At 36.5% G+C, this 13,524-nt stretch overlaps 1 protein-coding gene across 3 annotated transcripts in view; it reads left to right on the top strand.

Moving 5' to 3' along the window:
* Positions 1–10,180, top strand: part of PTCHD4 (patched domain containing 4) — a 185,290-nt gene extending 175,110 nt beyond the window's left edge. For all 3 annotated transcript variants that reach the window (XM_074333052.1, XM_019734604.2, XM_074333051.1), the window contains one exon: positions 3,434–10,180. In XM_074333052.1, coding sequence (XP_074189153.1) covers positions 3,434–5,067 — 1,634 coding nt within the window. In that variant the 3' untranslated portion in view covers positions 5,068–10,180. The remainder of the gene's footprint in view (positions 1–3,433) is intronic.
* The last annotated feature ends 3,344 nt before the right edge of the window (positions 10,181–13,524 follow it).

Genomic DNA, 13,524 nt, shown 5'->3' with positions numbered 1-13,524 from the left:
CATGTGAGGGGGATTGGGGGATTGGGTGAAAAAGTGAACGAATTAAGAAGTCCAAATTGTCAAACATAAAATCAGTCATGGGGATGCAAAGTACAACATAAAGAATATAATCAAAAATATTGTAATAACTATGTATGGTGTCAGATGGATACTAGATTTATTGGAGTGATCACTTCATAAGGTATATAAATATCTGATCACTATTTTGTACACTTGAAACTAATATAATATTGTATGTTAATGGTAATTGGAAAATGTTAATATTTTAAAAAATACATAGCTCTTGTGGACACAATGAATAGAGGTATAAAGACGTATTAAGTATACTATTTTTATAACTAAGAATAGCTAATTAAAAGGTTTTCTGAACCCATTTAGAATCAAGAATTACAGTTGATTAATTCAATAAGAGTTAGTGGGTGTCGTCTGGGCATCTATCACTTTACCAGATGTCCTACAGAGTATAAAAGTAACATAAAATGCATTCTCTCACCTTGAAGAATTTGCAGTCTTACCAAAGAGATAGAACATATCTTGATAAAGCCATTTTGTTCCAGAGCAAAACAACACATAGTTGTGTCAAAATGAGTAATTAATTAGTACAATAAGAATTTAAGGAACAGAAAAAAATCAATATGTCTGGAATTGTCAAAGATAGTTTCCTGGCAAAGATGAGAATTGAGCTGACCCTTCACAAGCCAATGAATAGAATTTCAATTAAATGACCACCAATGAGGAGATGGTGTTATAAGGCAGAGGAAATAGCATAAACAAAACTAAGAAGATAAGACTAATCCCCGGCAGGTTCATGGGGACAGAGAAGACCACGCTGGCTGAAGCACGTAAGAGATTTGACCTGCTAGGAAGTGGCCAGATTTTGATGAGAAACAAATGAGTAAAGATTGATAGGGATACCCTATAAAATATCTAGATCTATGAATGGGTTAAAAAATGCCATCTCCTGTGTTTTCAGTCTTTGTCATACATAAAGTGATTACTTAACCTAGTAGGGCTTAGCACATCTTCCTATACATACAGACTTTTGTACTATATAAAGTGACACTCTGGCCTACATAATGTACCTAAGATTCCATAAAAGTGACCATTAGCAAAGGCAAGCCAAATTTAGCTGTAGTCCCATGTAGCCTTTTCCCTCTTGTGACTACAAAGATAGCAAGAGTCCTCATTTCAGAAGAGAAGTGCTCTAATTGAAGAATTATTTTAATTACCTTAACTAATATCCTAACATTATGTTTTTGTCAAGGGAATAAACGAACAACTATTTTGTTTGGTCAAGGAGTCTTGCAGAAGATAGAAATGAACAACTGATTTTTGTTAAGAATCTTAATTCAATGTATGTATATGCTGACTAACTAATTAAATGTAAGAAGGAATAGATCATTATCCTCACACACAAATAAAACCTTACCTTATACCTGAGTGCAGCTTTCATAGCCCTTTCTATTTGGTAGGATAAAAGTATATTTCCTGACTAGAGACTCAGAAGAAAGAACTTTGGAGAATATATAGGCTTTATATTTGGAATAAGAAGAGTGCCAATGCAAGAACAATTAAAAGTTAATATCAACTCCCAAAATAAGTGGACCAAGTTGTCTTTAAAATCAAAGATTAGCATTATATGTATTTAAACCTGTAAATTCCAGAGTCAAATTAACTATAAAACAAGAATTCTTAGATCCCCATAAAAGAGGTTTTGGTAGATGTTAACTCACTACAAAGCTTTGTTGGTTAGGAATAGGTTCACCAGCCCATAATAGCCTTATTTACAGTGGCTTAGCCAAATGGAGATTTGATTTTCTTTAAAGAGAATTTGAGAGGAAGGTAGGCTAGGGCTCATATCGGTGGCTCCAATATGTCATTTAGGACAAAGAATCCTTAAATGGCTTCCAGTTGCATTGCTTTGTTCAGAAATAAGTTACATGAACCATCCCTCATTGAAAGGTAGGCTGAGAAAGACAGTGTTTAATTGTGCACATTGCAGTCCCAAATAAAAGTAAGAAGAAAGGGAAGAATGATGTAGGCCAATTAGCAAACTCTATCAACAACACAAAATCAGTGATTATGGTAAGACCCTAGCCATTAGACTATATTTGTTAAAGCAATACTAAGTGAATTACATATAACTCCAACATAGAACTCCAGTATCTCTGCAACACATAACTCCAATATCTCAGGGCCACACAAAGTCCGTTTTCCAGGCTTTCTTGAACTAGTTCATTTTGTGCCTTTAAGCTTCATTTTTATCTGATGGATTTCTTGGAGAACAGCCCACACACAGCTTGTATCCATTCATAGAAAAGATTTGTGTGTAGTACTGCTATGGCTCAAAGGGCAAGAGTGATCTATGAAGATTTCCACTCAGTCAGAAAGTTATCAGTTGATATATCCTGGATGGTAATTGACGGAGCTAATTCAAGAAAGAGAAAAAAACGGAAATTGCATATATGATATAATACCTACTTGCCCAGCTACTTTATGATTTTGCTAGTAAAGAAGCAAGTGCTGGTATCATAAGAACTGTCAAGTTCCCTGAATTAAAGCATCTCAGTGTCTAAAAGTATCTGGCACATAGTAGGTGCTTATGTAATCTTTTGAATAAATTTTTTGTCTGTTTACCCTTATCAAAGGATGCACAGAAGTTGGTTAACAAGAAGCATCTCTATCCACTTTAATGAGGCAATCAAACATTTAGTCAGCATCTACTCTATGTGAATAAATGCTCTGTGAGGAGCCCAAAGGAGATGCTTGCTGTGACATCTTATCTCACCCTGAAGGTCTTGCCCTGTCTTGTATGTACCCTCGCAGATTTTTCTGACTCCCACCCAATGTTCATCACTCAAATCTCTAGGAATTGGTTTCTAAGCCATTTGGCCACCAAACTGATTATTAACGTTGTAAAATCAATTTAAAGCTATACTTAAGTGTTTAAAATCATCTTTTAATTTCCGACATTAGCATGTAAGTCTGCTTGAAATGGAGGTTTGGGACGATGAGTCAATATATCAGTTGATCAAGTACTAAATTGGTGTTTAAGGGATATCTGAAGATGCACAAATAACAGCCCCTGCCCTTGACAACTTATGATTTATTTAAGGAGACAATACGTGTGCAGGAGGGGAAAAAAACCCACACTAATGTCACATTCTGTTTACCATTTGTCAAATTAATAGAACAGACAATAAATGTTTCATTTTGCCTGCAATACCAATAAATCTGGACTTGGCTGAAGTGGAAACATGAACCAAATATGTCCCGTTGTGTAACTCAGACTTTGAGACCCTAATAGGAGGATCATAGGTCTTTGAAGATGAGAGTATAAAGTACTGTTTGGCATAGATAACCTATAAGGAATTCACTTGAACCATCGGAGGAAATAAAAACAATTATTCTTTTTCTCATTTTCTTAAATTAGGTCATGGAACTAAAGGAGTCTTTGAGCTTCTGTCTGGTTGGAGAAGAACCCGAGAGAATTTGCCCTTCAAAGACAGGGTGGCAGATGCTTATTCGGATGTGATGGTCACCTATACCATGACCAGCTCCCTGTACCTCATTACCTTCGGCATGGGTGCCAGCCCATTCACAAACATAGAGGCTGTGAAGGTCTTCTGTCAGAACATGTGTGTCTCTATTCTGTTGAACTACTTCTACATTTTCTCCTTCTTTGGCTCCTGTCTGGTCTTCGCTGGTCAACTGGAGCAAAACCGTTACCACAGCATCTTTTGCTGTAAGATCCCTTCTGCGGAATACCTGGACCGCAAACCTGTGTGGTTCCAGACCGTGATGAGTGATGGGCATCAACAGACGTCCCATCATGAGACGGACCCCTACCAGCACCACTTTATTCAGCACTTCCTCCGCGAACATTACAATGAATGGATTACCAATATCTACGTGAAGCCATTTGTGGTCATCCTCTATCTCATTTATGCGTCCTTCTCCTTCATGGGGTGCTTGCAGATCAGTGACAGAGCCAACATCATCAATTTACTAGCCAGTGATTCCCCAAGTGTTTCCTACGCCATGGTTCAGCAAAAATATTTCAGCAACTACAGTCCCGTGATAGGATTCTACATCTACGAGCCCCTGGAGTACTGGAACAGCAGCGTCCAGGAGGACCTCCGGAGACTCTGTAGTGGGTTCACTGCAGTGTCCTGGGTGGAGCAGTATTACCAGTTCCTGAAAGTGGGCAACATCAGTGCCAACAACAAGAGTGACTTTATCAGTGTCCTACAAAGTTCATTTTTAAAAAAGCCCGAATTCCAGCATTTTCGAAATGATATCATCTTCTCCAAGGCAGGGGATGAGAACAACATCATTGCTTCTCGCTTGTATCTGGTGGCCAGGACTAGCAGGGACAAGCAGAAAGAGGTCATCGAAGTGCTGGAAAAGTTGAGGCCCCTATCCCTGTCAAAGAGCATCCGATTCATCGTGTTCAACCCGTCCTTTGTGTTCATGGACCATTACGGCTTGTCTGTCACAGTGCCTGTTCTCATTGCAGGCTTTGGTGTTCTCCTGGTGTTAATCCTGACTTTTTTCCTAGTGATCCACCCTCTGGGAAACTTCTGGCTAATTCTTAGTGTCACCTCAATTGAGCTGGGCGTTCTGGGCTTAATGACATTATGGAACGTCGACATGGATTGCATTTCTATCTTGTGCCTTATCTACACTTTAAATTTTGCCATTGACCACTGTGCACCACTGCTTTACACATTTGTATTAGCAACTGAGCACACCCGAACACAATGTATAAAAAGCTCCCTGCAAGAGCATGGGACAGCCATTTTGCAAAATGTTACTTCTTTTCTTATTGGGTTGGTCCCCCTCCTATTTGTGCCTTCGAACCTGACCTTCACACTGTTCAAATGCTTGCTGCTCATGGGGGGTTGCACACTTCTGCACTGTTTTGTTATCTTACCCGTGTTTCTAACCTTTTTCCCCCCTTCCAAAAAGCACCACAAAAAAAAGAAACGTGCCAAACGAAAGGAGAGGGAGGAGATTGAATGCATAGAAATTCAAGAGAACCCTGATCACGTCACCACAGTCTGAAGGGTGTAGACTAATGGATTATTTTTCTTTTTCCAGTATTGCACAATGATGCAGGGCGAGTAAAACTCAGACCTCAGCTGCTTGAGCTGGCCAGGGGTAACAAGACAAGTCAGATCAAGAGTGAATTCTTCATGACACATCAAGGTGTCTACTCCTTGGGGTGGGAGGGAAGAGGGAATCAAAGGAGGGGGAAAAGTTCTTTGCAACCTTGTTCTCCACTAAAGATAAGTCTCTGTATGTGATTTTAGAGCTCTTTCAAGGAATGGACAAATCAATGGAGTGTTAAAAGCCAAAAGAACCAACTGCTTTTAAAAATAAAATACTTAGGAAAGATGGAGAAGAGAGGAAAGAGGGCCTCCAAATTGGGAGACATAGGAAATGTCAAAATTGCCATGGCACTTTTCATATTTGTTTTTTGAACATGTTGGTCAAAGGAAACCTATTCAATACCGTCTAAACCAAAGGACTTCCCAATCCATTTTATGTGTACACATATATGTATATATATATGCCATATATACATATACTTAGATTTGTCTTTAGTGTACATTGAAATGTATGTGGAGGAAGATGTCCATTTGCAAATGAGCTGGTCTTTCTCTAAAAAGTCAAATTGGCTTTAGCCAAATACAGAAGCATTCATGGCCATTCAAAACCAACTCAAGTGTTTCAGCAGCAAGAGTATTATTCAACTATAGAATAAGCAAAATAAACAGAGACGTGAATCCATTAGAGTCTACATATCATGTTGTCAGTCTTTCTGATTCTTGCTTTGGAGGACTTAGCAAAAACTACAAAAGGCCTTGGAATCAATTACCACGTGGACAAAGTTTAAAATCTCATTTTAGAGCTAAATAGCTCATATGGCTTTTCCTTGGCTTTTAATGGTTCTCTGTATTTGGAGAGGCTGATTTGGCTGCTTTCAGAGAGCTCACCCACTGCAAATGAGCACTTTCCATATACTATCCATATGTATGTGTATAAGGATGCAAAAGTGTGTGTGCGTGTGTGTGTGTTTGTATGTGTGAGTTGGGGTATTCCATAGTTACTGTATTTTCATTTTAGATGGCGAAAATATACTGCCATGCAACAGAGATGCTTCTCATAGGACAAAGGAGATGTAACTAGGAAACTTGTAGAGTAAATGGACCATCATCATTCATCATGTGCTATTAACTGGTTCTCAGTGTAAAGAAAATATCCTAATCCTATAAAGTCTGTTGTGTTCCTCGCATTAATATTTGGAACATTAACCTGACCACCATCACTATCAGAGTGGTCACTATAACTACTGCAATATCATTCTGTAGCTTCTTGCTGTATCATTGTTCTCGTTACCTGGAAAGTCCTCCTCAGCTGGCCCACCCTCTGGTGATCACAACTCTCTGCGGGTGACATGTTAACTGTAACTGCTCCTGAATTCTCTCTCAAAAAAAGTACTGAGGTGAATGTTTTCATTGGGTTAAAGTTTTCAACTCCCCAGCAGATAGGCCCAGTCTGTTGGGTGCTTATTTGGATTAATGCTGTGCTTCCTGTCACAGAAAAATTACTAGAAAATGCCTTTTTCCATACCAAGTAGTAGACTAAGTTAGTTTTCAGGTAGGACTGAACAAATGTCCAATGATTATAAAACCTGTTAGTTAGCTCCTTTATCTGGAAGAGAGCTACTGACTGTTTCCCACCAACTTTGGTTGTATATGTTAATTGAATTTAAAATATTAAAATCTTAAAAAAAGAAAAGCCAATCTCCTGGACTCAGTTAAGTTCAAAAAAGACACAGTAGATCTAGACTTGGGAAATGAAGTTGGTAGATTAATGAAGTAACAAATTGACAAAACACCTGTACTTCGACAAATAAAGAGTTTACCAGGATATTAAGGAAAAAGAGAACTGTCTCTAAAGTGAAAACATTTAACAAAATTTTACTTTATTAAATGGAGTTTGTTTTGTCCTACCTTGAGCTAATTGAGTTTCTGTTTGAAATGATCTATGTCTTTTCGGTTGTGTCCATCTGGCCACACTATCAATAGATTGAGTATGGAAAATACTTGCCAGAAGCATGCATTATTGATAAAGTTATGTCACAGGTAACGTAGATTCTTATCTGCTGGACTGCTCTGCTAGGATGAACTGGTGTTTGGCACTAGTAGAACTGCAGACCATGATCTCATCTGAAGTAGAAGGTTCTGAGGAGTTGAGATTTTTTTTCTGTTTTGGGGGAAGGGGAGTAGATTCTTCTTTCATAGTTTACTCATCATTTGTGAAGATTTGTTTTACATCCCTTTCAAAAGATGACAGGTAATCAGCTGATCAATTCCATGAACTATCACTCCACTTCTCTCTAAGGTGTGCCATACTCCAACCATTTACCAGATTTAAAAGAGCTTGCCTATGCAGGCCATTGTTTTTTCCTCAATTACCTTAGACAATTCTGCATGCAAAGAAAGTTGGCAGGCTAACTTGTAAAGAAAGAATCAAGCATGCCAGTTGCCAAATGCACGTGGGAATAGTGGCATGTATTACCAGACCACTGGGGCAGTTCTAATATCATTCCTCCATCTAGATAGTCTCTATTTGGATGGGGGAAAACAGCTCCTTTTTAGATTATATCATCAAGGATCAAAGTGACTATGATAAACATGAGTTTCTCATTGTTCAAATGATTAGAAGGGTGGAAGTTTGGAAGGGACATTATCTTTTCTAGGACACCATGGTACTCTTTAGTGAACTGTAGCAATAATTTATTGAAATGAAATTTCTTGTTCTGGAAGAGTTAATGTACCGCCCAAAATGCCCTAACTCAGTCCTACGAAGTAATTTAAGCCCAGGAAGAATCTACCTGAGCATCAGCTGAACTCCAAAACAGGTATTTCCAAGAATTCAATTTACTGAATGCCAAGATACATCCTAAAATATGAGATCATGATTTGCAGGTAACATCAAACCTCTGCCTTTTTCAGTCGCTTGTGTGCAACTCACCCTAGTTTTTCAAGTTTATTCCTATTGTTTTGTCCATTTGTTAAATAGTGGTGGTGTTCAAATTAGGAACTGCTGAAAGATGGCCGATCAGCTCCTACAAGAGAAGAAACCTGCGGAAAATATCTCAGATACGTAGAAAATTTTATTTTGTTGAAACGTGTTTTTCTCTGACAGTGAGAAATTTCAAGTTTGCAAAAACCATCCCCTTTCTGAATTTAAACTGGAATGTGGATTTGTTTCTTTCCATCAGAATTTATATTTGAATTAGAAAGGTCATAAGAGCTTCACTCTCCGTGATGGTTAATAAAGCTTCAAAGAGGTACTCACCTAAATTATAGAGATTTGGCTAAAAGTTAAATTCTTTACCTCTTATAGTTAAAGGTAATCATATGCTAACTTCAGCCATGCTGACCTTTGTTTTTAATGGAAGGTGTGCTTAAAGGTCATCCCATAAATTCTTTCAGGGACCGTGAACCTCTTTGAAGGTGGTGCATGAATATTCTATGAAGGAATTATCCTCCACTGTGGTTGTATCATGTGAGTGTTCCTTTCCCATTTAATTTCTATTTATTTCCACAGAATTTTGGTTTTACCTTGTGAGCTTAGAAGAATTATGACAAATGAAGCTCCTATGATGCTATAATAGCCATTCTTGAATGTTGAATTCAAGAGGATGAGAGCTTTGTCCATTTTGTAATTACCCATTACACTTTCCAGTAATAAGCTAATCCTTCCAGGCTTGTGGTTAGAGCTAGGGATTAACTATTGCCATTCAGAATTACATGTATTTTTATAAGTTGACTGTAAATATCATAATTACAGTCACATATTTTTATGACCAAATAGTTATGAATGCCCGGCACTATGCATGCATTATTACTAATAGTACATAGATTTTTTTAAAGACACTATTTTCATGGTTATTGCAACTTTTATTAAAATTTCCCTATCTCCTAGTAACAAATGCCTTGTAGGTTTTGGCTGCAAGGGCCCAAAGTCCATAGAAAAGTCCATGCCAAGAAGACCAATTAAAAAATTGCCTTCCTTGGGTATTGATGGCAGCAACCTCTTCTAGAATGTCCTCTAGAAAAATCCAGCCAGGCTAATTCTGGCTTCCAGGTGAAAGACATAGCAGATTCTGTGTTAGTCAGTAATTAAGCATACTTTAATGTCCTATGTTTGCTAATCTCATGGTGAACCAGAGAATACAATGCCTTGAGATTGGAATTTAGGTATTGTCGCCTGTGGATTGGAGAACTCAATGATTTGCTTAACCTGTTTCTAGAAGAGTCTCTCTGTTCAGTCTATGTTGTTGGTGTTTGCAGATGGTATTGATAATCATTTCAAATGTGAACCTGAAAACTGTCCCTCATTCCAAACGAGATTTTGAAGCACTTTCATTCCTTTTAAAAAACAAAAACAGAAAAGACTTTTTGCTCTTTCTGTGTTACAGATATATATATATATATATATATATATATATATATATATATATATGACAAATTTTATATCATTGACTCAAAACCTATCTATCTATGGCCTAATTGGTATGCCCTTGAAATCTCCCCATCTTGAATTTAGTATAAAACTCAGCATCGTCACTGTGGTGCAAGCATTTACACCAACACTTTGTAAGCAATGGTCTGCCAATGTATTGGGGGGAAATTAAGTAAATTTTTTTTCTGGTTTGTCTCAAAATCATGACTACAAATATATTTACCCAAATGAAAGCAGAAAAATCATAAATGAAAGCAACAAAGCCCGTCTGCGTCAGGTCCAGCATGGAAGGGACTATATGTAGGTATAAAAGCAATAAATTCCTTTGATTTCTAAGCTAAGTGGCCAAGATTTGACTCACCATCATGTTTTAGTTAGAAAGGCAGGTGTTGATGTTCTGTGTTTGAAGAGTTGTGGAGTTGAATTAGGTATTTGGAATAAAATTGAAAGGATGGTGAGAAATGAGCTTATGCTTAGCACGGAATGTCTGTAAGTAGATGTGATAGAATAGGTGGGCAAATTCCACATATTTTACCGTTTAGGATACAGCACAGAGAATTGCATGGTGCCTCAAAACTATAGATTCCTGACTCCTAACAAAATTGATCATATGCAAATATATCCCACTTGAAGATTTTCTTATCGTTTGTCTGATTCATAACCTGATCTTTACTGGGAAAGAGCTCCTGAATTTCTGAGCATGAACCAGCAAGCATGAGCCATAGATCACTTTTGGGGTCAAAGTGGGCTACTATGGAGATTACTTGAAAGCTTCAGGTAAGCTTCCAGACAAGCATTATTCATTTGCCAGGTACTGAGCTGATTTTTTGCATCTTTGAAACATAACATTTTTTTATATTTTCTCTATGCTTAATAAGGACCTCTCTATTGCTAGTAGAAAAATCATTTGCTTTTCTTATGAAATGGAAAACAATTCAAAGAGAGACTAAAGAGTCAAAAATCAAGTACTAGAATAATACAGATGACTAGTTTACAGATAACGCCATATATTTTCTGCACCTCTAAGGATGTCAAAATTAAATGGGCTGAGACCCTAAACTGAGAACCTCTATAAGGTAGATAATTTTTAATATATTAAGTATTTATTAAAAATAACATTGCTAAGTTTGCACTTTTATAAATCACAGAAAGTCAGTCCCTACTATTTTTCCCAATTAAAGTTTCCCTTAAGAAAGTTCTTGTAGGTCATGCTAATTATACAGTCTTACAAATCAGAAAAAAACTTTAGAAACAGAAGGGTATGAATATCTACTGGTTGTGTGATTCCTACTTCATGTCACATGTTTGTACTTATCTGAACTGGGATATTTACAAGTCATTTTTAACTGTGATTTGGTTTCTCACATGGCTAATGATATAACCAGCCAGAGCAGTATGTTATCTTTCACCTGTATTTCCATAGTTACTAAAGCAATCATATTACCCACAGAGCTCTGTCAAACCAGTGGAGAAATAAGAACTTTAATGCTTTGGAAGATTTCACTGAAGAATTCCCTAGGAGTAATTAGGAGAAACTGCCATGTGTAAAAGAAAAGTGGAGTTTATTATAAATGTGTCACTTTCCAGTCCTTTATAAATGTATTACCATGGATTTTGGCAGAGGAAGCCTACAGTATGTTGTGGCGAGCATTGAAGTTCTCTAATGCAAGATGGCCGATAGAATATCTCCCTGGAAACTGAAATACCTTGCAGCATTCTTTTTGGTTGATTCATGGGTTATTGGTAGCCACAATAAGAGAGCTGGGAAAAGACCAAACTGTCATATTCCTGCATGCCCTGCTACAGTATGAAGCATCTATTTTGAGGCACAGTCAGGAAAGTCTGGCATCTTTTTTTCTCAAACATAAAAGTGCCAGGGACTGATAAGTTATATCTTAAATTCACCAATGCAAATATCCCAATGTTTTAGCAGAGTTTAAGCAACAACTTTATTATATTTTCCTATTAATTATGCATATTTCTCAGCAATAGACTTTCTTGCTCGTAAATAGGAAATCTGTCACAGCTTGAAAAGGGCAGCGATCTCTCCAAGCTACCTCATACGGGTATTTAAAGATAAAATGGCATGCAACCTTTAATTAAATGGCAATATGTTAAAGCCACAACACAATTTTATTTATCACCTCTCCTTGATGCTCTTTCACTTTGTAAATTTAGACCAGGCTAAATGTAAAAGGAATAACCCCCATGTGCAGTCCTACTTGTGCATTTTGGTTAATATAACATTTATTAATATGAAATCTCTCAGGGCAGTTTGGTTGTGTTTCTACAGGCATTCCAGAGCACAAAACTTGGTTCAGAATGAGAACAATCTGACATTTGACTAATTGAGGCACTGGTCTACCTAGTGAGGTGCACAATCAAATAATCTCTGTGTAACTTCAGTAAAAATTCCAAGTGCACTACTTATCCATGGAAGGAAAATTCAGTTTGTTTGCTTGTTTATCCTAAGCAAATAGAAAGAAACAAAGTTATAAGTATTTGGCATTTTACTTAGGTTTTCTTTTCCACTGGATGCCATTACTATTATTTTTCACTAAATCAGAGTTCTGAAACACAGGTCACTTTTGGAAGTGTTAGAATCAGTGAGAAGAAAACTGCTGGGAATCAACACTCTTCGCCCATGCATAGACAAGTTGTAGGAATGAAAGTAAAAGTTAAACCCTTTTATTTCCTTTTTTTTTTCTTAAAACAAAAGCCCACTTGTTCTTAATCCTGGCTAAACAAAATGCTAACTTTTATAACAAAATAAAGAAGAATGATAAAAAGTATGAAAAGATGAGATACCTAAGTTATATTTTTATCTCAAAATATCTTCAAAGTAGGGAACTGCCTGAGTGCTCATTTTAGATCTTACTAAGAAGCAAATATTCTCATGAGTCCTTCAAAATTCTCCAAATTACTTGCATTTGTTTCATTATCAAAATTGATCTCCATTCTCTAGAAGGGAAAAAATAATTTATAAACCACTTTTTTCTAACTATGATAAAAATAAAGAAATAAATTATTCTCCATACATTTGCACATGCAAACATTTAAATAATTACATTAATCTCATAACTCAATCAAGGGAAATCATGTTGCATATATTTCCTTGTTTATTTCATTATTATTTTTATATTTTGGATATACAGAGCTATAATAATTTTAGTCAAATTCCTCAGGATTACTGTTTAAAAAAATCTATGATCCAAAGCCTAAAGGAAAAAAACTTAAGAAAAATGACAATAAAGTCTTAGCTACTTGCAAAAATGTCATCTCAGTTATATTTACTATAATAATGCCAATAGGCAAAGTTATTTACAGTATTTCTGGCTATGTTGACCTTTTTTCTTAAAAACAACAACAAAAATCTAGTTCCATTAGTCACAATAAGGAACCGTTAGTATATTAGCATAGTGATAGTTGATACATGTGTTTACTCTTTAGTTCCTAGGGTCAGTTGATTTTACCAATTCTTTCTAGATTACAATCCCAAATGCTGCAAACTAGGCTGTCCGTAGATTCACTGCATTCTCTTTCACTTCTTATTATTAATATTAAATGTCCCACAGAATGCCATAATACATGACTTCTTCATCTAACCTCACTGGGATCTTTGGGGTTTTCTCCTTTAGAGGAAGATTGCTCTAAGCTAGAAATTAAACTTTTTTTTTATTAGTTTCAGGTGTACAAAACCATTTACTAGTTAGACATTTCACCCCTGACAAAGTGATAATCCCCTCCCCCAATCTATTGCACCTCTGACATATATATCAATTACAATTCTATTGACTCTATTCCCTGTACTGTACTCCATATCCCATGACTACATATATATTAAATTGTAGTTGGCATGCAATATTATTCAGCTTCAGCTTCAGGAATTAAACTTCTTAAACATAACATCTCATGACATCACAGTGTACCATAACAATCTATAGTTCTTTAATCCTTTCTTGAATTACAAGTTCTAAACAT

Source organism: Rhinolophus sinicus, linkage group LG05 (genome assembly GCF_036562045.2).
Source record: "Rhinolophus sinicus isolate RSC01 linkage group LG05, ASM3656204v1, whole genome shotgun sequence".
Taxonomy (NCBI): Eukaryota; Metazoa; Chordata; class Mammalia; order Chiroptera; family Rhinolophidae; genus Rhinolophus; species Rhinolophus sinicus.
This window is presented reverse-complemented; position numbering and strand designations above follow the sequence as displayed.